General features: G+C 44.6%; 1 protein-coding gene across 1 annotated transcript in view; it reads left to right on the plus strand.

The window, feature by feature from the left end:
• The window catches only part of KIF14 (kinesin family member 14), a 1355767-nt gene that overhangs the window by 302716 nt on the left and 1025282 nt on the right, over window positions 1–27769 (plus strand). The window contains exons 5-7 of the mRNA XM_069641230.1: window positions 5451–5549; window positions 19834–19886; window positions 21855–21885. Coding sequence (XP_069497331.1) covers window positions 5451–5549; window positions 19834–19886; window positions 21855–21885 — 183 coding nt within the window. The remainder of the gene's footprint in view (window positions 1–5450; window positions 5550–19833; window positions 19887–21854; window positions 21886–27769) is intronic.

The following is a 27769-nucleotide window of genomic DNA, read 5'->3' on the forward strand; positions in this document are numbered from 1 at the left end:
GACCTCTCGAGCAGGTTTTGTGCGGGATCACCTCACGCACCGCTGCGTACTTCTCAGCGGGCTGCTGTCCCACTTAAGCCGGAGAAAAAAGATTCGGAAACGGCGTCTCGGCCGGAGCTCGGCGAATCAGCCTCCGCTCGCCATCGGCTCCAGGCCACGCCCCCATACTGGGGGGTCACTATGACACCCCTGTGTTACTGCACTGAGGGTGCTGTGTAACACACATCACAAAAAACACATGAAGCCCTATGGAGTAAAAGACCCCATAGCCCATTAAACACATCTAGAGTCCAAGGAACACACTCACATCGTGTCCAAGAGTGAGGGTAAAAGAGTCTTACTCTTGGCAGGAGAAAAAAAAATAAACCCCAAAAATCCAGCAAAGCTGCTGGGGGACTCACTAGGTTAGGAAATTCAGCCTAAACAGAGAATTCTCCCTAACAGTTAATACTATGTGGGCAGCAAAGTCTCCGCTCTTAGACCTCGGTTTTATCATTTCAGCAAGCCCAGGTTCCCCCGGGTGCACATCATATGAAACAATGAAGCAAATCATACAACAACATACAAATAATAAACAAAGCAACTGCGACTCAAAAGATACACAATGATAGCATCTGGGCTTTCACGAAATTCCCTTGTCCTTGATTAGCTCGAATTCTAGAGGGTATAGGCATTTAATGAACAACCAGGCTACCCATCTGTTAGACCACGATGTAATACTAACACAAGAATCTTGGCTCACTAGCGTCCCATCGTGGAATATTATGACATCCTCCTGACTCCAGCGGTCAAAGTTTTCTCTGGGCGTCCTGCCTCCGGTTTGTTAATTGCTGTTAAGCAAATCTCACCTTTAAAGGCAGAACCATAGTTTTCTCCAAATGCATTCATACAAATGTCCAGACTCACTGGACACAATTTTTCATGTGCACTCATCAACGTGTATTGGAATCCATTGGGTAGTACTGATGACAGGTTTTTGGACTCAATGAACAAAGCTTTGGACCTCATTATTTTGGATGGTAATTCGGACACTATAATTATATCTGGTGATCTGAATCTTCATTGTTTGGGCCCAAAACGGAAATCTGAAACAACGCGCCTTGCTAAATGGACAAGCCTTGTAGAGTCCAGAAGCCTGTTCATGCAAAATGGCTCCTGTCTCAAGGACACCCCTGCTAGGGCAACTTGGCATTGAGCCTCTAGTAAGGGAATTATTGACTACATCTATGTTAATACAACTATGCTGAATAAAGTAAAATCTTTTCAAGTTATTGACACCGAAGCAAGCGATCATAACATGCTTAACGTGACATGGCTTTTTAAACCCAATATGACACAAGGGAAACCTGAATACCTTATGGGCACCATCACAGTAAACACAGCAAGAAATAGGTTAATTTGGACGGAGTCTTCCTTGGAAGCGTTTAGGTCATGCTATGACGCTCAGCTAAAGTGCCAAGCTACTCGCACACAAGGCTCAGATGTAATTTATCATGAATTAATGCAGTTGTTTCAGCCAGCCTCCACCATCCATAAACAAAAACAAATACCTCATTTACATATATTTGATCATGAAATAAGAATGAGGAAAGCATTGGTTCGGGCTGAAAAGAGGGAGGGCCTGTAAGCTCCCAGGTGACAAGAGAGCGATGGCTCTGACTCCATATTAAAACCAGATACAGGAATTGGTTAAGAGGGATGCGAGCTAAATTATATCAAAGTGATTGTAGCAACATGTTAAAACTACTGGCTAGTAAAAACTCTGCAGAATCATGGAAAATTATCAATCAGGCGACTGCAGGTCATCAGGTTGCAGTTCAAACCAATGACGTGAGTGAAGAACTGTGGGTCCAGTACTACTCAAATCTATATGCAGGACTTGAGAATGCATAAGCCCGAGCTCCAATCTAAATTCCATCTAAGATTTGATAAAGATTACATTTTATTTTTCATTAATAAAGCCAGTCGCTCTAGGGCAATCGGTCCGGATGGTTTGTCAAACATGCAATTGAAGCAATTTCCGGATATATGGGCTGATATAATATATCTTATGTTCATGAACATTCTTTCTTCTCAAAAAATACCGGTGTCTTGGGAACAATCCATCACGATTCCAATTTACAAGAAAGGTGAACGGGCCAACACGGCCAGCTATAGACCTATCTCCCTGTTAGATGTGCCTGGGAAGATTTTTTGCCGTCTAATTCTAAGGGATCTGAATAACTGGACCAAAAATCATCTTAGGAGTGATCCTTTTCAATCCGGATTTGTGAGTAGGCTCGGTACCCTTCCTAATATCATCACTATAAACATGCTCAAAGCCCAGTATGCATTCTGGAAACAATCTTTGTATTTTGCATTTATTGATTTCCGGACGGCATTTGACTCAATAAACCGGGAATTATTATTTCAAAAACTAAAACTGCTTGGTTGTTCATTATCTCTATTAGCACTAGTGGTCCAGTTGCACACGGAGACTACTATGCGTGTGAGATTATCCTTGGAGGGTCTTTTGTCATCCTCTTTCAGTACTCATTTGGGTCTCAAACAAGGTTGTATTTTAGCCTCCATATTGTTTAATTTATTCATATTTGATATGGGCAATTCATTTCTTCAAATTGTCTCTGATGCCCCTCTACTGGGGGGTCAGCGCATAGCCTGGTTATTGTACGCTGACGACCTGGTTTTAATATCACAAACTCCAAAGGGACTCCAGAATTTGCTATCCGCCCTCTCCACTTATGTTGAAGAGTCCCATCTCATAGTGAACCTGGATAAATCGCAGATTGTGGTCTGCAAAGATCAAGGTAAATAAATCCAATAGCTGCACTTGGTTCATCCGAAAGGAACCCATGAAAATAGTTTCTGAATAGAAATACTTGGGGCTTATGATACAGAACAGTTTTTGACAACATCTATTTGACCAACTTACAGTGTAAACTCACGAATTTGATCTCACAGGCTCGAATCCTACTCTATAAGTATGGGAAATTCACCTTAAAACACCTTCTCCTGTTCTATGACCAAAAGGTAATCCAGATTTTGCTCTATGGTGTTGAATCAAAACTATATATTAATGATAAAATATGGAATAAGCTGGAGGCTTGATTTTGGAAAAGGGTATTACATCTCCCGAACTGTACACCTATGCCTACCCTACGATTCGAACTAGGCTTGAATTCATTGGCTTGTAGAGTAAAGTTGCAGATGTGCACCTTTTTTCGTAAGTGTCTGTTGGGACTGGAAACTAACAACATCTTGAGTCCGGTCGCCCATTATCTGCCCTCCTCAAATCACGTCTTTCCATTTAGATGGCGTAATCATGTACTGAACACCTTGGCTGGTGCTGATATATCTATTGCTCTTACTTGAAAATCCTGTTTGTGCAAAGACAAGGTTCTATCGCTAGGATTGGATAGAAAACCGTGAATCTTGTCTAAAATACAAACATTTCAATAGTAGCAACTTTGGCAATAAAAACTGGGTCAAATGGCAGGCTATCTTTTGAAATGTCCTTCTGGGATTATATGGAATAACTTCCTACATCTCAGATTGAAATTATGGCTAACCAGGGAAGTACTTGCTAGGCGCAATATTATTCCAGCTAACATGAACTACTGCCGTTTTTGTGAGATTCCTACCGTAAAGGAGACGCTGCAGCATTTGATAATATCGATAATATCGTGTGCTAAGCTAGTTGAACTACGTGCCAAATATTTCAATAATCTGTTAAATTCGCATGAGGAATTAGATGAAAACCAGATCTGGAGCATTTTATTTTCTAGTATGAAACTTCCTGTGATAAAAGCCTTAGTGCATTTCCTTGATGTAATCTTGCCATGTGAAATTAAGTTGTAAAAAAATATCTTTGAATTTCATGTGTGAATGTACAAAGCTGATTTATGTATCCAGGAATTGAAATGCATAATTTTTATTTCTTTTATTTAATCACTTACTTCTCTTTCTCTTTTATCTTTTAGCATTTCTGTTATATTGAGTGTAATTGAAAAATGTATCACGTTTTGTCTTTTTTTCTTTTTTGAAAAGTTGATTTATTCAGCTATACAAAATAAAAGAAATAGGCATTATATAAATAAACTATCATATAATTTCCCTGAGGGTAAGTATTGAGAATAACTCACCAATTCAGGGCCCAGACATAAGTACTCATGGTCGTTCTTGAAAATACAATTCCAATAAGGTGAAAAAACCCGTTAAGTACAGAGTTTTATTTTCTGGCCGAACAGCGGGATCCGGTCACCCAGGGACTTGAACCCTGGACCAGCGATCACATTGACGGGCAAAAAGAATAATTGATTTTCATTCGTGTGGGACCAGCCAGTCAGAAGTGAAAGGGATGAGGGAGATGAGCAAATATGGGCAGCATGCCCGCATAAACTGTCCCCTAAATGGAGACTAGTGTGCAGGTGACCTGAGGGCGGCAGAGGAGCAGATGGATGCAGGGTGTTAGCGGTCCAACACCATTGAAGGTGACGGTAGCTTCCAACACCAAGGTAAGACACCCACACAGCAAAAATGGGAAGTAAAGGTAAAATGGTCTGGAAAACTGGAACAGCACGGGAAGCCTGCCCCAATCTAGCGAGGAGGACAAGGGAGGATGAGGTAGGCTCAGCAGAAAATCCGAAACCAATATGGCCAGATTTGGTCCTAAAAATGCAGCAGTGGCCCAAACAGCAAAGAATCCTCCAGCAAGAAAATAAACTTGCTAATCTTCTGAAACTGCTAGGCATACCCACGCTAGCTCGGCCTAGTTTAAACCGGTCCGCCAATCACATACTGGGGTTTAAAACAAAGCTTTTGCCGGCCAGACAATTGGGTTGGCTTCAAAGGCCCAGGATCGCTCTCGCACAAAGCATGCCAACCTACCCAGGGCTAGGAACTGATCTAGACCAGTTCAAACCACTACAGAGAGTGCTTTACTGGGCTCAGTGAGCACATGTATGGACAGGGCCAATCAAGGTCTACATCGAGGATTCCTTGAATAAATGAAGCCCAGGGAATAAAATGGCTTAAGGTAGGATTTAAAATACATTCCTACATTAATGTCTACCAAAATGTTACATTGACCTACTAATGCGGTACATTCGGATTGCACCACTGATGAAGCCAAAACTAAATTACAACTGCCAGCAGCCTTCGCGTCAAAATCAATGTAGATTGATATAAATAGACTTGGGGCAGAAATGGGGTGCTTAAAGAATACCCATTCCCTCGCAGCCAATCAGAACCATTTTCTCAGAAAGGATTGCAGTTGCAGGGAGACTTCGTAGACGTCACTCTGACTGCAACAATACGTCAAAGTTGTAAAAATAAGAGGGGAGGGGGGGGGAAGCAAAATGTGTAACAGAATTCTTTCCTAACAGGGTATTTGAAAATTGTTGTTTTTAACCACTAAAATAAAGTAACGTGAAGACTGATTTGTTTTACAGATTTCACACCACCTTGAAATGAGCTACTTTGAAATCTACAATGAAAAAATCCACGATCTACTTGTTCTTACAACAGAAAACGGGCAGAAAAAGCAGCCTGTAAGTTATGTTTATTTTACCTGCAAGTTTGGATATGCAAAGAAAGCATGTTTTTTTTGTCAGTTTTGGCAGCCGGGTTTCTTGAAAGAGCTTACTGAGTTGGTACCTATGTCTTACCTTTTGAAATCTCAATTTCGTGTTCTCCTCCAAAGTACTGCCACCCATAATGCGAATGAAGTGTTATGCATGTCATTTTTCAGGATATCTTTTGAACCAGTTGCACCAGTGAATTTAAATGGTTTGCATAACAAAAAGGTGCACTGAGCACTAGGCACATGCAAATCAGGAATGGTGTGTTCTATGCATTCGAAGACTTGTAATTAATACCATAGGGCTTTTGACTTGTATACCTGGCCAATATCCTACAACCAGATATTGTTCAGCCTCCTGGGACCTTGTTTTCTTGGATAATGTCCATTTATTTCTAAAGCAAGATGTCTGTTCTCAGGCTTCACCCCGTTCAGGTGGTCGCTCTTTTCCCAGTAGCCCTTTCATTTTTTTTAGTTCTGTTTGTTGCTGTGTAGCCGTTGAGCTGCATAGTGATTTTTGACACCAATACGATATTGGGATGAAAAAAAATCTTCACTCATGAGGCAGTGGTCTTTAGTGTAGATTGTATTATGTCAGGGATGTGTCTGGTCGTTCAGTTTTATTTATATAGGTAGCTTATCAAACTGCATAAAATAACATTTACACTCCTGGTAAGAAATATATAACAATGTGAAACCAACAGTAGGCCAAAGAGAACTGATCTACTGTTAAAGACAAAAAAACAGTATCTTGTCATCCACATCACTACAGAACATTGTTACTTACCATTGAATATCATCTTAAAAATGAACCTGAATTCAGGAATCTGGAAAATGATAGACAAACTTGTATTTTTTTTTAATTTTAAATGGCCAGAGCAGAAATGTGCTTATGATCGTCAGGTTTACTCTGTGCCAATGATCCGCTTTGAGCTTGAACGCCACTAACAAGAGGTTAAAGCCACACATTCCTAGTTTGTTTTCCATAGAGGGGGCATAGAAATGTAGTCTGTCATAGCCTCCTTCTGGCTTGGGCAATATGAGTAGACATCCTTAACATTTGTTTTCCAGTGCTTTCCGAAAGTACAGTGCTTTTGTAAAGGCAGAACACGTATCCAAAATGTTGGATCTTTGTTTATAAATGCCAAGCTTTGCAAAAGGCAGCAGGAAAAGGCACTTAGCCTTATGTCTGCCTCTCCTTTCCCCCCTGTCCTGTTCAGGCATCGCCCACCATTCGCAGCAACTCCTGCCGCACAGCCCCGCCGCCACAATCCCTCCACTTAACTGTACAGGCCACCGAGCCTGTTGGATCACAGCCACCAGGACATACTCCGTGTCGCCCTTCCTGAACGTGGCCTTATGTGCGTAGGGTTCCTAGGGACGTGGTCTAGAGACTGAGAACGAAAACTTTATGAAAGGGCTCAATTGTTTCAAGGAAACATTCAAACCTCCCATTTCTTTTTGTTCTCCAGATCTAATTAAAAAATAGATGCTGTGGCACACCCCTGGACCATTTCTTTGTGTGTCCAGTCTATGAAAGCAGCTTTAATCTCTTTTAAAATTATCTGCATGTGATTATCCCATAAGTGGTCTAAGCATAGTTTCCTAGCAATCCCTAATCCAGAGCACTCTTGACGCCATTGTACCTTGCATTTTGTATTCCTTTACATTTGCGGGACTTCATAGCCATGACAATAAATACCACTAAGTGTTTAAAAGGCATCAATTGATCATTTAAAAAAAAAATCCAACTCGAGACATAATTTTACCGTCTGTGTACTGTTTGGTTGCGGCAATAGGTTTTTTACGAGTCCTTTTCAACAGCTTCGATATTTCGCCCTGCTGTACACCCACACCTCAGCTCCATACGTTGCTGAGGCACCCATTTATGTGATTCTGCTGCCAATGTTACCTTTTGGTCAGTATTTCTGGTTGAAACACTTCACTTTTCAATAAATACAAATGCCAAATACTCACTTAATTGTTTCCATTGATCAAACGTTACCCCACACTTTACCATGTTCATTTATGACCTATCTCAATCTATGTTAGTGCGCGGTACAAGTAACCTTTAACATTATCGCCACCGGAGTGGTCCCCTGGGGCTCTGACGGATCTGAACATTTTTCCATTGATCAAACGTTACCCCACACTTTACCATGTTCATTTATGACCTATCTCAATCTATGTTAATGTTAAAGGTTACTTGTACCGCGCACTATCGCCACCGGAGTGGTCCCCTGGCGCTCTGACGGATCTGAAAAAGGACGACTTGAAACGGGGACGCTGTGGGAGTGGTTATTACGGTGCAGTGGGAATAGGAAAGTGAGATATGATGTTCTGTTGGCAGCTTCAGTTCGGTTTGTATCGTTCGCTGAGGTTAGGTGCGATTTTATTTATTTTTTAAATTCTTTTCTTTAGTCTGAGAAATTCCTGTGTGCTGTTGTGAATGGTTATGTGTTTGTATGTTGTTGCAGTGTGATGAAGTAAGTGCAGTTTGTTGTGCAGAGATGTGGTCGTCTGAGTTTCTGTAGGAGAAGAGTTTGTGGAAAATTGAGGTTTTAGTATTGGATTAGCAGGGTTTTTTCTTACCTCTTTGCTTTGGTTTCTTTGGTCGGCACCTATGCCCATCCTCTGTGCTTTGATATTGTTAGGCATCCTAGTTGGCAGGTACGTTGTGGTGTGGTAATTCTCTTCTGTAGAAGTCTAGCGGTACGTTGACATGGGTGGTGGAGGTGTGTCCCTCCCCATCTCCTCCCGCCCTAGGGTTAGACATGGTTAGGTTAGGAAGGTTATGGGTGTCTCCCTCGACTTCTAATGGGTGGTCCCTGCCTACAGTGATATTCCTCTGTAAACTTGGTGGTGTGTGTGCATGAGAGGTCCAAAATGTCCACCCTACACCCACCAGTTTGGGATGGTTAGGCAATGGATTGTGGGTCCCTCATTAGGCTTCATGTTTCTGCCAGAATTTGATTCCTACTCGTTCCCTTCTGATTCTGGTGTGAATAGCGAGTTTTTAGTCTTTTTCTGAATTCCAGATTATCCATAGTATTCAGTGGGCGGGAGCGGTGGTCCTCTACTTCTTTTAATTAAGTTTTGCTGTTCCTATACTTTCATTTGAAAAAGAAACTGTTCCGGAATGGTTTCGTTTTAAAATAAAAGCTTAGGAAGAAGTTGAAACTTGCACTTTCAGTGCACTGCACTGTGCGTTCCCCTAAACAGCAGGCACATGCGTTTTGGAGTGTGTACTGTGTATGGGAGGGGGTGTGGCGATTGGGTTTGTGGGGAGCGGTGCAGGCCAGTAGAGAACATAGTTCCACTACTTCTTTTTGTACACTTCGACCACTGCTTGTATTTCATATGTTTTTTTGGTAGGCAATTCCATGTTTTAGGAGCCAGGTGTGAGAAAAATGCTCCTACGAATTTTCTTTTATTGAATGAATTTGGTTCTTGGCGAATGTCGTAGTTTGATCTGAGTGGTCTTGCTGGTTGGTAGATTATTTCCTTCTTTAGGAACTCTGCTCCTCTGAGGTGGATTGCTCTGTCTGTTATGCACATTGTTTTGAACCTTATTCGCTGTTTTATCGGTAGCCAGTGTAATATTTTCAGTGCTGGGCTAATGTGTTCTCCTCGTGGTCGTTTGTGCAGGAGTCTGGCCGCTCTGTGTTGGATACGCTGAAGTTTCTTTAATAGGCGCTCTGGCCTTCCTAGGTATAGGCTGTTGGCGTAGTCTACGCTGGACATGAGTGCGTGATGGTGAGTGTTTTGGGGTTGAAGGAGCGGAACGGTAGGATCCCTTTTTACTGTGTGCAGGAGGAAGAAGCATTTCTTAATTATAGCATTTACTTGTGGCTCAAGTGTTAGTTCGTTGTCCATCAGGACTCCAAGTTTCTTTACTGTTGTTGATGGTGTCTGAGCTGTTCCTAGTTTTGTTGGGAATGGGATGTAGTGGCTATTTTGCCAGGGTTGAGTTTGAGGTTGTTTGTGTTCATCCAGCAGTAGCGTTCTTGTAGACATTCTTGCAGGTTTGTGTTTTCTTCACGTGTGTTTTGTACTTTGTAGATCTGTGTTTCGAGGGGATTGGGTCCTCCGACGTATTCCATATCTATGACGGGTAATCACCACAGCTGTGCTGCTTCGGAACATTTTCGGCTCTTGCGTCGATGATGTCGATACGCTGTCCTCGAGGGCCTCTGTCGAGCCAACGTCACCGGATGTTATAAGTAGGACGCACGATGCCCGTAGCCCCCTCAGTTCCGTTTTTTCCGCAAACGTGTTCGCTTTGGAGATCTCGGCGCGTCTCGGTTCTTCTGAGTTCCATTCTTTCGGTTCTTCGAACCTGTTCGTTTGTGAAGATTTCCATGATGTTTTTGTCGTCTTCTACCCCGCGGCCGGGTTTCAAGAAGTGTCAAGACTGCGGTTCCAAGATGTCGCTGAGTGTCCCGCACAACGCCTGCCACTGGTGCCTCGGTGAGGACCACGCCACGGACGATTGTGACGATTGCCAGTTGTTCACTTCGAAGGCCTTGCGGGAGCGTAAGAAGAAGCTTTCTGTCGGTAAGGTGGCCAAGCCCTGGAAGTCGAAATCCACTGGGCTTTCGACTGACTATTCGAGGGACGACTCTCCGCATCGTCGGCATAAGACCGGGGGGCTCGGTCCCGGAGTGGGTCCTGCCATTCCTCTGCCTCTTCAAGGTACTCACGGAAGTGCCGTCACTGGTCGCCTTCTTCATCCGAGGACTCCGCCCGTCGGCGGGTTGCTTGTCCCAATAAGCTTTCCACTCCTGCGGAATGGGATTCATTTCGGCAGGAGATAATGGCGATTTTTTTCAGTCGCAGGGCTCCGTTCCGTCCGCGCTGCTGAAAGACGCCGACCGTGACCGTGCTAGAGCCACCACTCGCACGCCTTCGGGCTCAGGTGGTCGGCGCGATCATCAAGCACCTTCGAGGTCTCGATTGGACCGCTCTAGACATGCCCGCTCCAGGTCCTCGACACCCTCAAGACCGTCGGAGCCTGTGAGGTCTTCGAAGAAGACATCAACGCCTTCGGCGCGAGGTCGTCGAGGGACTCTCTTGAGGTTCCGCCTCTGAGGAAGCCGTCGACGCCATTGGCACCCAGGCTGTCGAAGGAAACGCTCGGGGCTCTGCCCTCGAGGACTATGTTGAAGCGGTCTGCGCCACGCTCAACGTCGACACCAATTCCATCGACGCCTTTCGAGGCTGCTTTGTCGGAGGTACCCCGTGGCATGGTGGAACCCCCTAGAAAGGCTGAGGCCAAATTGAAAAATGTCTTTGTCCCTTTTTCTGTGCCCCCATTCCAGCCTCTGGATTATATTTCTGAGATGGAAGAAGGGTCTGAGGAAGAAGGTTCGGTTCCTCATAGCCAGATTGAAGACCTCCGTCAGTGGGATGGACACCTCTCCGGAGGTTTAGTTCGGTAGGCCTGAGCCTGGCACGCACGCCGAGTCCTAGTACCGGCGCCTTATGTCGAGGGTAACGGAATACTTGGGGTGGTCTGCGCCACCAGTGGATTTTCTGCAGGATTACCTGACAGATATCCTTGACCAAGGTCCACCAACTGACCCGGTACTGCCATTCCATATGGCATTGCAAAGAAGGGTGGCAGCGGCTTGGACTGCTCCAGAGAGTCTCCCGGCAGTGAGCAAGTCTTTGCCAAAGAAATATCGTCCAGCCAGTGGCGACCCCAGCTACTTGACTAGGCACCCCACTCCGGAGAGTTTGGTGGTGCAGGCGGCTACGGCTCCGGCAAAACAGGCTTCGTACCCTACCATCCCTCCTGATAGGAACGACAAGTGTTTTGATGGCTGGAGCGAAGAAAGTGTTTTCTTCAGGGGGTATGGCTTTACAGGCAGCCTTCTCCGTGTGTGCCTTAGCACGTTTCACTCATACTCTGTGGAATTGTCTCGTTGGCGGCTGAACATATTCCCGAAGGGGAGGAACGGGATGGCTTTCTTGCTCTTGTTCAGGATGGCAAGGATGCCATGTGTGAATCCGTTCGGTCGGGTCTGGACATGGCAGATTGCGTCAGCTGCTCCATGGCGGCGAGCACCATAATGCGCAGATTTGTGTGGTTGTGGAAGTCGGGGCTTGCTCGATGTACAACCCCGGCTCCTCAACATGCCCTTTGATGGTGAACATGTTTTTGGCAACAAGGCTGACGAGAGCCTTGAGAGGTTGCAGACCTCCAAAGCTGCGGAGAAATCGTTGAGTGCTGCAGTTTGCCAACCTCTGCCTTTTCCTCCTAGGGGACAGCAATGGAGGGGAGGTTCCTTTCGATATTACTCATCCTTTGGTAGATCGAGAGGAGCTGCAAGTCAAAGGGGCCACTGCAGGAGTACCAGAGGTGGAAAGCAAGGTACTCGAGGTGCCAAAGCCGCTCGGGCAGTTGCCTCTTTACCCTCAGGCAATTCCGCAGCCGCTTCAGCTCAGTCATGAGGCCATGTCCCATGGTTCGCCGGTTGGGGGAAGGCTGGCACAGCATTTTGTAGAATGGTGTGCCATTACTTCATATGTGTGGGTTCTGGAGATCATAGCCCACGACTACTGTCTTCCTTTCCGGCAGAGGCCTCACGACAATCCACCAGGGAATCTTTCTTTGAAGAGTCCGGATCCGCTCCTTGCGCAGGAAATCATAGCACTGCTGGAGATAGGCGCCATAGAACTGGTGCCTGTAGCGGAGAGGAACAAGGATGTTCTCCAGTATGGGTTCTGGCATGGATTCACATGCTCATAAATATTCCCCGTCATCAGGGACTCATCCACTGTCTTCCCTAACAGATTGCTCCCGTTGAAGGGCATGTCCAAAACTTTGGCGTGTACGTTGTGGCGGAAATCCGTCGCCTTGAGCCACCCTCGCCGTCGAAGGCAAACGCTGTTGCCCAACTGGTGGAAACCGGTGTTGGCAATGTCCGTGGCCACCGTTATGGCGTGGTCCGACGCCACCTCACCCTCCTGTAGGATCGCCAGGAACTCTGCCCTCTTGTCGTCCAGGAGGAAGTCCAACAGGGGGGCGAACTTGTACCACAACTCCCTGTCGTAGCGGGCCACAATCGCTAGGGCGTTGGCCGCCTTAATCGTCGTCGCTGCAGACGAGATGACTCGTCGTCCATGGCATCTAGTTTCTTTCCCTCGCCGTCCGGCGGGGAAGGCGAAGCCGATTGTCGTCCCCCCCCCCGCTTTCTTCTTGGCCGCTGCTGAGACAACCGAATCCGGGGTCGGTTGTGCTCAAAGGAAGAAAGGGGCGCCGTCGGGGACCCGGTACTTCTTCTCGTACCGGTCCCTCTTGGCAGGCGTCATGGACTGGTTCTTCAGGAGAGCAAGTCCCTTGTCCCAGATGTCATCCAGCAACCGCACCGCAAGGACCGTCTTCCTCTTGGCCTTGCGCCGTTGGTAGAGGAAGCCTTCCTTCTTCTTTTCTTCGGGGCAGAGCTGGAAAAGCTCGGACGCCCTGGCAATCATGGCGTGGAAGGAGCCAATTTTGTCGGGCGGGAATGCCAGAGGAATCGGCGACGGGAGGTAAGTCCCGTCGTCACCACCGTCGTCATCCGTCCCCCTCGGGACCGGGGAAGGAGACAAAGGCTGAGAGGGCCGTGAGGGCTGAAAGGGCGGGGCTGGATGAATCCTCCGCCTCTTGTTTGGAGGGCTCTGTTGGGTCATCCGTCGGGGGTATGGCAATCTCGTCCTTATCTCCATGCATAAGGCTTGGGTTGCCGTCAAAATGGCCGCCGAGTTGTCCTGTGGCTTGGGCTGCGACAGGCACGACGGTTGCTCCTCCTCCACAGGAGCCTCGTAGTCGCCACCCTCGCTCTCGTCGTACCCCTCATCGGGATCCCTCCCGTGGGACCGGGCCTCTTCCAAATTCTTGTCGAGTCGCTCTTCGACTTCGACCAGTTCCTCCTCGGAGGCTGTGTCCGTGTCCGTAACGGCCACCGACCCCCTCTCTTTTTCCACCAGGGTCACGGGGGTCTTCTCGATGGGCTTAAGAGGATTCCCTCCGCGGAGGCAGGGAAACTCTGGGTCCTGAGGTTGCCTCCACTGGGGTAGCCGCCACAGGCTTCGCCAGGGCCGCAGCGACTCCCTCAATAGAGACCTTGGCCAGTTGAATCAAGGCCTTCACCACCTTGGGCACCCTTGAGGCCTTCACCTTAGGGGGAGGTTCACCGCCTCGCTCCCCTTCGGCCGGTTCCTTCAAGATCGACCGGGGCCTCTCCAGAAGCTTAGCCAGGCTCTCTGATTTTCTCTTCCCCGAGCCAGAGCGTTGGCTCGTGGTTGATGGCGTCGGTGAAGGTGCGCCCTGCCTGGCAGCCAAGGAGCCGGACAGTAGGGAATCGCAGTGCTTTGCCTTCTGTTGGGCCCCCATCACCGGGGCGCCCTCACAGGACTTAGAAGAACGCTTGGACTTCTTCTTCTCACCTGCTGGGCTCTTGCCTTCCAGCCAGTTGGCGAGACGGGTCATGCAAAACGCACAGTCCTTCTCCACGTGCGTTTTGTCCTCCTGAAGACAGTAGAGGCACCTCGAGTGCTTGTCCTCCTTGAACACATTCTGTAATCCGCGTCCAGGACAGTTCCTAAACAGCTTGGATCTGGGTGTCGAGCTTCCTTTCTCCTGGGCCATGTCCGCGGGGTAGGCCTCAGAAACTTCTGGAATCCTCCAAGAAGCGTAACTCGATGAAAAATTCACCCTTGAGGGGCATAGAAAATTCCAAAACGGGTCCCCGTTGATCGGAAGTAGAAACTGAGGAGCTTGAGGCTCGATTGGCCGAAAAAGTGAGAATAAACTCTTTGAAAAATCGCAAAACGCAGTGAAAGCTCGAGAGCTATAGCACGAGGACTACCAACACTTGAACGTGCAGTAAAAATCTGAGGATGGCTGCCAGGGGCGGGGCTTAGGGAGAGGGCAGTCATTGACTGGGGGCAGTATGACCCAGAGACCAGTGATTGGTTACTACTAAGAAAGACAGATCAGAAACGAAACCGATACTGATTTTTTTCTTTACTGAGGATTCCCAGCCTGACAACAGTGAATATTCATGAGCATGTGAATCCATGCAAGACCCATGCTGGAGAACAACAGTTACAGGTAAGTAACTTGTCTGTATTCACCTTATTTTTTGATTTCGAAGAAAGACGAGGGATTGAGACCCATCATGGACTTGCAGGGTTTCAACAAGCTCCTCACGAAGGACAAGTTCAAGATGGTTACTCTCTCTCAAGTCCTCCAGGCCCTTCAACTTCAGGACTGGTTGGGGTCTCTTGACCTCAAGGACGCTTACTTTCATGTGCCGATCCATCCTAAGCACTAGAAGTACCTGAGGTTCGTGTTTGGCGACTCGCACTTTCATTTTCGGGTCCTGCCGTTCGGATTGACCTCCGCCTCGAGGGTCTTCACCAAGCTCATGGTGGTGGTGGCAGCGTATCTCAGGAAATGGGGGGGATTCATGTCTACCCCTACCTAGACGATTGGTTGATCAGGGCGCGCTCTCCCGAGCAAGTCCTGGATCATCTGTCCGTCACCTGCCACTCCCTTCACAAGCTGGGCTTCTCCCTCAACTTAAAGAAGTCCCACTTGACGCCAACCCAGCGGCTCCAGTACATCAGAGCTGTGCTCGACACATCCCTGGGGCAGTGTTTCTCTCCCCAGGTGAGGGCTCATCACATTCAGCAGATGGTGCACAAGTTTCAACATGCCCAGTCTCCCTGCGTTCGAGTTCTTGAGGTTGCTCGGCCTCATGGCATCCTGCATTCTTCTGGTGCCAGAGGCCAGGTTGCGGATGAGATCTCTTCAATGGGCTCTCAAGATGCAGTGGTCACAGTCCTCCGGCAGGATGTCAGACCCCGTTCAGGTGCCGCCCTCGGTCGCCCAGGATCTTCTGTGGTGGGCCGTCGAAGGCAATCTGATGAAGGGGGCTCTGTTTTGGCTACCCTGGCCGGAGATGACTATCGTGAGGGACGCATCCCTCACGGGATGGGGAGCTCATGCCAACGAGTTGACAGTCCGCGGTCGTTGGTCTCCGTCGGAGTCCAGACTCCATATCAATCTGTTGGAGCTGAGGGCCGTCAGGCTTGCTCTGAAGGCTTTTCTGCCGACTGAGCGAGGGAAGAATGTCCCGATTCTGACGGACAACACAGTGGCCATGCACTACCTCAACAAAAAGGGGGTGGGAGGGGCAGGGTCACTTCCTCTGTGCAGGGAGGCGATGCAGCTCTGGTTCTGGGCCATCCAGCAGGAAATTTCGATCTCGCCAGTTCATCTGGCCAGAGACGAAAATGAGACGGTGGATGCTCTGAGCAAGCAGAGCGCAATCTCACGAGTGGGAGCTGGCTCAGGAGATTCTCCTGGAGATCTTCGCCCTTTGGGGGACCCCACAAGTGGATCTCTTCGCCTCCAGTGTCAACTGAAGTGCAAAAGGTTCTGCTTGCAGGAATTTCCTCCAAAAGGAGCCTTAAGTGACGCGTTCGTGGTGGAGTGGTCCTTCCCACTGCTGTACGCATTTCCTCCAGTCCCCATCATCCCGCAAGTGCTGCGAAGGTTATGGAGGTTCAGTTCCCGGATGATCCTCATTGCTCCGGCATGGGCCCGGAGAACGTTGTACCCGGACCTTCTCGACTTGTCCATCTGCCCTACATGTCGTCTTCCCTACCGAGACGATATGCTCTCACGGAAGGGGGTCGGGGGGTCCGGTTCTCCATCCAGAGGTCAGATCCCTCAACCTTCACGCTTGGCTTCTGAAAGGTTGAGGTATAAGGATTGGGACCTCCCTGAAGACGTGATGGAGGTATTGCTTTCGGCCAGACGGCCGGCAACAGAGTCCCTGTACCGTTGCCGTTGGAGAAAGTTCTGCGACTGGTGCAGGGTTAAGAATGTGGATCCTTTTTCATGTGACATTCCTGTGGTTCTGTCTTTTTTGCATTCTTTCGCCCACAAGGCCTGCAAGTGGGTACCATTAAACGTTACCTGGCGGCGCTGTCCATATTTAAGTGCTCGTCTGAGGAGTATTCTTATTTTAAAATTCCTTTAATTTCTCATTTTCTGAAAGGGCTCACTAATGTGTTTCCATCGTCACCTTTCCAGGTGCCCGGTTGGGATTTGAACCTTGTTCTAAAATTCCTAATGGGTGCTCCATTTGAGCCTTTACATTCCTGTCCTTTGAGACTTTTAACCCTTAAAACTGTATTTTTAGTTGCAGTTACTTCCGCTCGCAGAGTGAGTGAGTTGCAGGCACTTTCTGTTAAACCACCCTTCACGGTGTTTCATAAGGACAGGGTTGTCCTTCGAGTCCGTCCTTCGTTTCTTCCGAAAGTTGTATCGGAATTTCATTTAAGCCAGAAGGTCATTCTTCCGGCATTCTCTCCTCCACCGCATCCGGGTAAGGACGAGGAGAGGCTCCATAGGTTGGATGTTAGGAGAGCTTTAAGTTTCTACATTTCACGTATGTCCCGGGTCAGCGTGCATGATCAGCTCTTTTGGTTACGCTGGAAGGCGTTTGGGACAAGCTGGTACTAAGCAGACTTTGGGCCTCATCACGACCTCAGTGGTAACCCTTAAATCTGGCGGTAGCGCTATTACCGCCGGATGTAAGTGTCCGCCGAATCAGTGCCTCAGTAGATTTCAACCCAGCTCTCAAAATCCACCGGCGGGCAGTATGAGCGCAAAATTTCCCCATTGAGCCCAATGGGGAATGGGGCATTCCCGAATGGGCTCAATGGGGACTTCCAAGTCCACCCAACTCGTGATCCCGCGCTATTAGCGCCGGGGGCTATGGCGGTCGCGCTAATAGCCCCCGCGCTAACATCGCCGGCGTTACCGCTGAGGTCATGATGAGGCCCTTTGTCTAGATGGATTATCTTGGCGATTTCTGAATGTTACCGCTTGGTGGGTAAGGACCCTCCGGTAGGCTTACGGGCCCATTCTACTAGGGGTATGGCTGCCTCTACTGCCCTGCAGTGGGTGTTCCTATTCGTAACATCTGTGAGCCAGCCCCTTCGGCTTCGGTCCATACTTTTGTAAGACACTACTCCCTAGATTCTATCCATGGACAGGATCTGTCCTTTGGCAAGGCGGTCCTTTACTCTGCAATTTGATTGGGCATTCTAAATGTCTATATTCTAAATTCTTTTCCCTCCTCCATACGTTGGTACTGCTTTGGGAGTCTGTCATAGATATGGAATACGTCGGAGGACCCAATCCCCTCGAAGAACAAGTTACTCTCTTACCTGGTAACGTTCTTTCGATGGGATGGTCCGACGACGTATTCCATATCGCTCCCTCCCTACCTGCCCCGCTACAGAATTTCTTATGCGATTGCAGCTTATGTTTCCGTAAGGCTTTCTGTGGTCATACTGGCAGAAGTTTGGTGCCACACGTTCTGGGTAAAAACTACAACTGAGGCTACGGGCGTCATGTGTCCTACTTATAACATCCGGTGATGTCGGCTCGACGGAGGCCCTCGAGGACAGCGTATCAACGTCATCGACGCAGGATGCAGATGCCAAAACTTTTCCAAAGTAGCACAGCTGTGATGATTACCGGTCATAGATATGGAATACGTCGTCAGACCATCCCATCGAAAGAACGTTACCAGGTAAGAGAGTAACTTGTTCGCCATCAGCATAGTTGTAGCATGTGATGCCATGTCTTTTAATGAGCTTGATGTGGAGCCAGGTATAGGTTGAATAGCAGCAGAACGGGGAAGGATCCTTGTGGTACTCCAGAGGTGCATTCCCTTGGGGTGGATTTGAAGGGTTTGATCCAGATGGTTTCTGTTTGTTAGGAAAGATTTAATCCAGCGTAAGACTAGGTCTGTGATTCCTAGTTCTTCCAATCTCCTGCTGAGGATGTCATTGTTGACTGTGTAAAATGCTGTTGAGAGATCCAGAAGTAAGCTACGCTTGTGTCTGAGTCCGCTTTAGCCTTCAGGTCGTCCCAGATTGAGAGCAGTGCTGTTTCTGTTCCTCTCATCGGTCTGAAGCCTACTTGTGCCTGGTCCAGCAGAAGGTGTTCTTCTATGTAATCTTGTATTGTTCTATATACGAAGGTTTCCAGTAGTTTCGCTGGATAGGGGGATGTTTGAGATGAGTCTGCAGTTGCGGTCTGCCACACTGCCTGCTGTGTCTTTTCGGAGCGGCTTGATGTATGCCGATTTGAATGATCACTGTACTTTCCCTGTTAATAATGATTGGTTGAAAAGGTGTCTGTAGTGTTCCATGGGTGCTCCTTGCGTGAGGATTGATTTGTGAATGTCAGGGGGGCAGGGATCCATGGTGGAGCCAGCTTTGTTTCTGTTTCTTACCAGCTTGACAATGTCTCCGCTGATATTTGGGGCACGTTTTGTAGTTTGTTCTGACGATCCTCGGCTGGCAAGGTCGGTTGCATGTTAAGGTAGATTGGTCTGCTTTGTATGATTTGGTGGATGGTGCGGATTTTGTTCTTGAAGTGATCTTCAAGGTCGTTGCATAGTTTCAGTGGGGGCATGGGTGTGTTGATGTTAAACATTGTTTTTTGTGTGTGTTTGCAGCTTTGGAGATTGGGTTGTCATAGAATTTCTTTTTGGCCTTTGTGGATTTCCTTTTTATATGAGCGGATTGTCGTCGGAATTGTTATTTCTTTACCTGTTAGTATTTTTTCCTCCTCTCTAGTTCAAGAGTCTTATTTCGTCTCTTCATGTCACTGAGAAGCAGGTTAAACCATTTTGCTATTGCTCTTATACAATCAATATAAATGCCAAATACTCCAACAACTTAACTGTATTAACTTCTATTTTTACATTGTTCAACATGCTACCCCATACTTTACCATGTTCATTTATGACCTATCTCAATCCATGCTGCATGCAGTAAACTTTGTCAGTGTAATTATTATTACAGCTCTCCCTTTCCATATTCAGGGCAAGGTGTGTGACCTGCTACCTTTAGGTGCATTTTGGTGCCTGCCTGCATGTGTTGGCGTAGATGAAATCCTGGTCCTGACTTCCTGCAGAACCAGTTCAGTCTGTTATTTTCTTTAAATGATTAATTCCAAATTCATACCTCAAACAATGAGACTTGGATATAAAATTGCATCTCAATGTTTTATTGAATTGTTCATTAAATGTGTTTTAAAAATCTTGAAATGCCTAAATCGATCTTCTAAATCAAAGTTTTAAGTCTTGCAGACCTGAGTTTCTAATTTACCTGGAACCAACTTAATCGTATGTCTCCCTTGATTATGCCTCTAATTCATATTTTATTTCCAACAGCTAAGGGTGAGAGAAAATCCAGTGTTTGGGCCATATGTGGAAGATCTGTCCACGTAAGTTTGAACTGCTATTGCAAAACAACCAGTCATGAAATAGATCAAAACCTTTGAATAAACAAAGAGTGCTTATTTTATGAATGTGGTACTATCTTCGTGTGGTAGTGCAATCTTGTTTGTGTAAATGATTGATGCTTGACATAAAACATAGTGCCTTGCTGTATTTAATTGTTTTTTGTTTTCATTTCTCCTGCATGTTGGTGGAGGGTGGTTGTGGTTTGCTTGACATTGCCCAGAGTTGGAGCATGAGTGATTGCATACTCTGCTTGTAATGAGTATCTGCTCTGCTAAATGCGGTTGAGTGCCAGGACCTCTGTGATGAATGATCTTTCCACTGGAAGTGTGAGACCTAGTACAAGACCTAAATACCAATGTATGAAAGGGAAAATTCCTCCACTGTAAAAGAAGGGCTTTGTCTATGGTAATGCCATTTGCAACCCTTTTGGGGTATTCAAAAGGGTTCCTGGTAGAACCGGGCACATGGGGAGGCTGAGGAACCAATACAGGAGCGTGGATTGTAACCTGTGCATTAAAAGGGCTTTGCATCTCACCCACCCTAAGAGAGTATGTTTGTCTAGGTGACTAATCTGCGGCTACAATGTCGTATGTATTGTGCTTTTGTACAGGAAGAATCCCAAGTTACAATTAAAGTTACTAGCTGAAATATATATATTTGATATACATGGATGGGTACTTTTACATACTCAAACAACTATGTATTGGTCTGTTTGTATACATTTAGGCCACACTCGGGCAAATTGGTTTAACGCTGTTCGCTGTTCAATCTCCCATCTCCCATCTTCATTCATTCTCATTCAAAACAACAAACGACAACAAAAAAAGCAACACCATAGCTATTAAGTTGCTTTTTGTCCCTCTACTATACTTGCACTATGATCTATAGCAGCACATGACTTTCTCTATGGTCCCACTGCCCATCTCCTTCCCGTTTATATACTACACTTGGGGGCACACACGTTAACATTTTGAATCGCTGCCCACCATGTGGAGTATTGGAATATCCGTCCCTCAAATTGTCCTGCCCCTACCCTCGCTCAAAGCAGACAGCAAGTACTAGCATAGATCACTGACCCCTGATTCTTTCCCAGTAAAGAGTAGGGCTTGCCCATTGACTGATTTACGCAAAAGCATTTCTTGATGTCTGTTGCAATATATCCGAAGATGACAAACCGCTGTTAAGTAAAAGATGAGTAACGTTTTGCTTCAGTATGCATTGAGCGTTTAGCATCTGATTAAGTGCTAGTGTACTTGTTTTTTGTTGCCAACCTGAAGCAACTGCTTTGTACTGCCGCATATGCAAAAATGACAAAAGACTTGCGGTAGTTCTAAAGAAAAACTAAAGTAAGAATTGTGCTATACTCAACTAAATAACAATCTGCTGAGCCATCTTAAAGCATAAGGGCAGTGGACTCTTGCCCAGGAACAGTCCGAGTGCATCCACTTCCATCTTGTGACTCAGAATCTAGGCTGCCAGCCATGTTTCTGCATTAAAAACATCGAATTCATCACAATTATGCCCAGCACTTTCATTGTCAATCCCATTGCATCTCATTTGCTCTCTTGTGGATCACTAGTAAACTGAAACTACCATGAGCAGGATGGTTGGTGAACATGTAGAATCCCCATGTTGGACAGGACCCTGGAACAGTGACCACTCACTTCTTGCTAATGATAGACATCAGTGTACAACTCCTCGCTGTGTAGTACACAGCTCTAGTTTATTTATTAAAAAAGATTTCAAAATGGGTGTCTTAGTTGTGACAATGCATATTCTGTAAGATGGAACAATAGCTGCTTTTGTGGCATTTTTCTCCTGGCTGTTCAGTATTTCCAAGAAATAGCACACACACCATCCCATCTCTTTGCATCAGTATTTGTCACATGTTTGTCTGGGGTGACAAGCACAACCGGCACATTTTTATTATTGTTTTTTTCTTCTTACAGCAATGTTGTAACATCATATTCGGATATTCAGGTAAATCATTGCGTTGTCTTTAACTAAAATATGTTGTCACGAAAAAGTGAATTGCCATGTTACTGTGTTTATTAAAATGGAATGTTATTAACATCCTTTGTATCAGTCACACTGCTACTGTACAGCACTTCAATGATGAACTAATGCTTAAGTATGCAATTTACTGAGTCCAGTGCACACTACTATTGAGAAGGGTCACCATAGTGCTCATGCCAATGTCGAACATGATAAACCTTTTTGATTATTCATTTAAGTGGAGACCAAAACATTTGAAGAACCACTGTTAGGTGTATTCGAGCCACTGTTGGATGGAAAAAATCCTAATCCTAATGGCAGAAGTGATCCTCGCCTCAACAAGTATATTTCAAATAGAAAGAAATGCTGTATTATGTTTTTACCAACTGAAGAACACATCCTGATCAAGAAAATCAGGGGCAGAAGTCTCCTTTTGGTCAGTGACCCACCATCTTTTCTGTTGTCACTGTAACCCTCTGCAGCCTTTTTTCTTCCTGCTATTTTTACATATTTATCTAACGTGAGACACCAGGAATATAACCTGACTTTTACCCAAGCCTTCCCACACCAATCCGTGAAGCTTCCAGACCACCATAGCCCCTCTCATGAACGATAAAGATCTATATAGAGCACTATAAATTAATAGTACTGCAACGGCATCTAGACAGCAACATAGTCTTTATGTGAAAATTGCATTCAACACCTCTTTCCCTTCCTGGCTTTCTCTGTTAATGTATAAGCAGGTACAGCATATATTGGTGACACCTTATAAAACACTTTTGCAAAATATTAATACAGAACACAGCTCCAACAATAGTGACGAAACATCTGCCCAGCTGGGCACATATTGTGCATTAGCATGTATAGGAGTATCTTGTTTTAGTCTAATTTATACCATTTAAGACCAATCGGCTCCCGGTACAACGATACATAGATGCATTTATAGCCATAAAGAGAATGTAGCATGTTAAGTCTAACCCATTTCAGTATACACTGGCAATGTGTAATTACAAAAGGTATCCAGATGTCTAGCCTTGGCAGGAATAAGCATCCTAGAAATATGCCATATCATGAAGCCATGTGTCAACAGTTGAAAGTGCACCCTGCCATCAGGTTGTGCCATAAATCGTCAAGCCAGAACAAATAGCTATACCGCCAGTCTGCCGCAATGCACAAGAAGTTGTTAGTATAATAACCCAGTACATCTATTAAAGGAAAGGTTCTCTCACTTGTTAGATTATCACATCACACCATATAGCGACGTGTGAACGTTTTTTTTTTTTTTTTCTTGCAGAGCCTAATTTACATTTCAAACTAGTTTACTTCTGTGAACTGCACGTTTTCCCAACCGCCATTTTAGGAGTATGTAATTTGCTTCATGATCAACCTAAGGTCAACTTCCCTGGTGGAAAATGTTCATTATTATTGTGCAAGGAAGGAATTAGAATTCCAGGTGTTAATAGATCTCTATGGTTTCTATTACAAATTAAATTGTGAAATAAATTGATGGGAGGTATTCGAACGGTGTACAGTCATCGCAATAGCAAAAATAACATGTTTTTTGTTTTAGAATCGAAAACCACACAGCTCCAAAAACGTATGGCCAATTATAAAATACATTTTTCTTTGTTGTAGTAGTATGTTAATTACCCTCTATTTCAATATTTTCACTCCAAAAGGGATGCAGGATGTACGGTTGTTATTCCAAATGTCTCAAACCAAGATCTCTCTGAGACTATTTACTTTTAAATCTTTGGCAATGCAGATTCCAAAAGGCGTACTTGTAATGTGCAATGCTCGATAGACTCTTATCCAAATCCATATCTCTCAACTGTTTGTGTTCCCAGAGATGGTGAAAACACCCTTTTATGGTTGGCGAGTGAGAGCCCGTTGACGTGTATGGCCATGCATAAGGCTTGGCAGGTGAGCTCGCTGATTGAACGGTGGCTGACAACCTCAAAAGTGTGCGAGTTAAGGGTATGTCAAATCTTAAAACAGGCATTGAATGGGTGGGTTGTTTTTGATAGCAGGGGCAGCGAACGGGCACACCTGTCCTGCTCTATCGCCCCATATGATAGTCTAGATTGGACCATTGGGGGGCATTACATTCACAGGTCGGTTGTGCACACTGTCAGATAGGATATAAAGTCCATGGAAAAAACAGGTTAGGCAGATGTACCTGTTGGTTGATAAGGACAACTTTAATGTTCTGCCCTTAAGAATAAATGTTCCATTATTAGTTTGATTTGTTTATTAATAAGTTAATCCCGTTTTTGAATTAATAAAATATATATTATTTCATAGTACTAATCCCAAATAAATCGATCATGAACCTACAGCACACTTGCCTTGTACACTTGGCTCGTACATGTGTATTCTGTATCTCGTGAATACTCAAATGATTGTGAGCACATAGAATGCGATATAGTTGATATAGTAACACCACATTCGAACTAGATAGGTTTCAGCTTTTTATTCGGTTGCATGCTAACCTCCCTTGTCCTTTCATGGTCCTTTTTTCTAACACTCTTTAAGTGATGAAAGACACCAATGGCTGTACATGGACATTAATGGTTTTTCTTAAAACCTCATGTTTTACAAGCGGACATTCCTAAGTAGTAGCAGCCGTAATTGTGTGTTGACTGACCATGCGATTATGATAACTTAGTCTGCCAAACCTTTGACTAGTATATACCCAATGAAAACAAGTGTTTGTTCAGTGTGCCTTCCAGCGAATTTGCGTTGGTGCAAAGAATGCATGTGAGTAAAGTCAAACTGATGAACTATAAGGTAATATTTTTTTAATATATGTTGCATGTGATCTTCATGTACATTACTCCCACTTCCTCATTCCGGTACTTACTTTTGATGTCACCAACCTCTTTCAACTAATTAATAGACAGACTTTATGTGATTGGCGTAAAGTTAATCATTCTATACTTTAAGACGTCAATGCAACATCAACATCTTAACAGTGACTTCTTAATTTCTTTAGCATTAAGCCTTAGAAATACAAAATGCATACTGGATACTTTTACTGTCATTGGAAGGCTCAACAGTAAGTTGATTAAGCTTCTACATATAGCTCGGTGCAAGAAGAAAGCAATAACTTTAAGATTGTTAGATAAGCACAAAAAAATGTACTTCACCCTAATACGATTTTTACTTAAATGTAGATCACGTCTTTCTGTTCTAAGGTGGGATAAAAAAAAAATATTCGCTCTAATCCTCCATTTCAAAGGTTTCTTGTTTTTCAACATTAAGAGCCCTTAGAGGGAAATTGCCCCATGTTACCAGAGTGGTGGAAGAGAGGGGAGAGGCAGGTGTGAAGGATTGTCAGTAACCAAGAGACGTTTTCTACCGCCATTCCACTTGTGCGAACTTGACAATTAGTAGACTACAAGGCACAATGAGTGTCGTGTAAATGTGCACGTGCTATTTGTCATCAAACAGTTGATTTTCTTGTCTGAGTAAAACGACTTAAACACAAAACAATGTAGAAGTAATTATTTATACTCTACTTTTGTTTCACTATGTGATTTGCCTTCTTTTCATGTATCTCTCCCAATATTATTGTCTCAAAGTGTAATACTTTCAATCAGTTTTAAATTGGGAATCTTTTCTGTAGTTACTATACTTTCTAATGCTTTCGTAGCTGTAGAGGGCAATGATGAATGTTTCAACTTCCATCGTGGTATAGTAGATTTCAAAATGTTTAAAGGTTTGAGTGTTCAGCAAACCGTAAACAGTGATGTTTTCATATTGTTTAATATAGAGGTCCGTTCATTGGCTACATACTTGCTCATACATTTTATGTAGCAAACTAATTCTAGTCAAAACTGAACCCATTCATTGATGTTGAGGTAGGAAGCACCGAAGAAAATGCTTGAACACAATAAAAACATGTGTACTACTAGAATTCACTTGCATGAAACCTTACTATTTCTAAGGACATCTGTTTTTTATTCAATATAATCACTGTATATGAAAGAGAATAGCATGCAGTTTATTAGTCTGCCTTTCTCTCCACCTGTTATACCTACTATTAACCCCTTAGCATTATTAATATTTAACAAATAGTTTATCCTTATCCATACATGAAAAGGCTATGTATGATATGTGAACAAACCACAATTGTGGAAATGCATATAAAAGACACATGTTATTACATTCATTTTAATTACATTGCAATGATTTTTATACAGGACATTTCTGCAATGTAAAAGCCATTACACTATTTTATTTAAATCTGCTGTTTGGGATTATTGCAGTGGTAGGTAGACTTGGTAGGCCTTTTCACCGAAGCTTGTTCTTGGGCACAGTGTCTGTTTATGGAAGAAAACCTTTTCTGAAACTGTGTGTTTCGATCGTCAATGCAGTCAAAGTGAAATCTCTCACAAACTCAAATTCCATTAGTTGGAAGACCGGCTTAGTAATCCAGTCCTTTTGTGACTGCCAACCAGTACTGCAATTCTTTTGAAAGACCAGCAGTTCTCCTTTGGTTTAGTCATACATTCCATAAAGAAGACTGCCCATCCCATTTTCCTCCCTTGAGACAAGAAGTGAATAGACAAGTAAAGAAAAGATAAATTAAAAACATATGTACAAATCCTTGATCTTTTGCATTCAAATCGAAGTATGGAGTGAAAACACATATTGCATATTGACAGTATTTGTTACACTTTTTAATTTTGATACATTACAATATAAAACCGATAATATAAATGTATACCTGTTCCCCTTCAGTATTGTCATACAAGTGACTCATAAAAGTAAGCATGACGGTTTTCTCTTGTGATCAAGAAAAACATTTTGAAAATGCCAATGGATATTGACAAATGGAAAGGGGTTGTTATCCATTGATCGATTTGCAGAGACTACAAACACATACATTTTTGAAATGCATGAAGATTACAATAACGACTGAAAAGTAAAATCCACATAAAGTGAAATGCATAACAGCACACCCTGGTTTGTGCTTGATGAAACAGATAACCGAGCAGATGTAATGATATCATCCTTATGAAATATGATGAACGTGGACATACCGATGTCCACAGCAAACAATATTGGTAAATAAACTTTAACTGAGCAACACACTATAATGACCAAGACGTTATGGCTCTGATTTATTTTGATACACAAAGGAAATAATTGAGCTAATTAACAAATGGAAATTTGCAATATAAATCTCTCGATACGTTTTGATACTTGGTCTACAGTATTGTTGACATTTCATATTGGAATAAAGATGCATTCTATAAATTAGCTAGAGAAAACATGACCGTGTACAGTTTTTGGAATGTAATCTAATCATATTTTGCTATTGTTCCTCACTTCCAGCAGACCTAGTTGCACAGCCATCATGTCAGATCCTTGATAAACTGCATCTATGCTGTGGATTTGGTGGATTTGGTGATTTTATCAAAATTAAATGAGTGGACTGGTCTGTTGTGTCCTGTAGGACTAATGGCATAGTTTTCTTTGGTGGGACCATCAACAAAGGACAAGCTCTAGACCGTGTCTGCGGAGGCAAATAGGTAAATGGCATATAAATCATTCCTTTGTGTTGTATATTGAGTGTGAAAGCAGGGCATTTCTCGCTTCTGCCAGGATCAGTGGCAGCCCCACCTTGTTGGATAGTTTGAAATAAAATGACCACTCTACAGAAAAAAAAGTAGGTAGTCTCTAAAGGATGTTAGGCAAACGTGCATACAGCAGACCGGGCTATTGTGTCTTGTTTTAAAGAATACTTCATTTAATGTGATTGTATGTGTACAATCTGATGATGCAAAGCATCATACCAGATGTTTCCCGCTTCAATATGGATAACATTTTGAATTGTTTTAGACCAAACCACAGGAAAGCA

The sequence above is a fragment of the Ambystoma mexicanum genome, chromosome 1q (genome assembly GCF_040938575.1).
Source record: "Ambystoma mexicanum isolate Mex_15411 chromosome 1q, UKY_AmexF1_1, whole genome shotgun sequence".
Lineage (NCBI taxonomy): Eukaryota > Metazoa > Chordata > Amphibia > Caudata > Ambystomatidae > Ambystoma > Ambystoma mexicanum.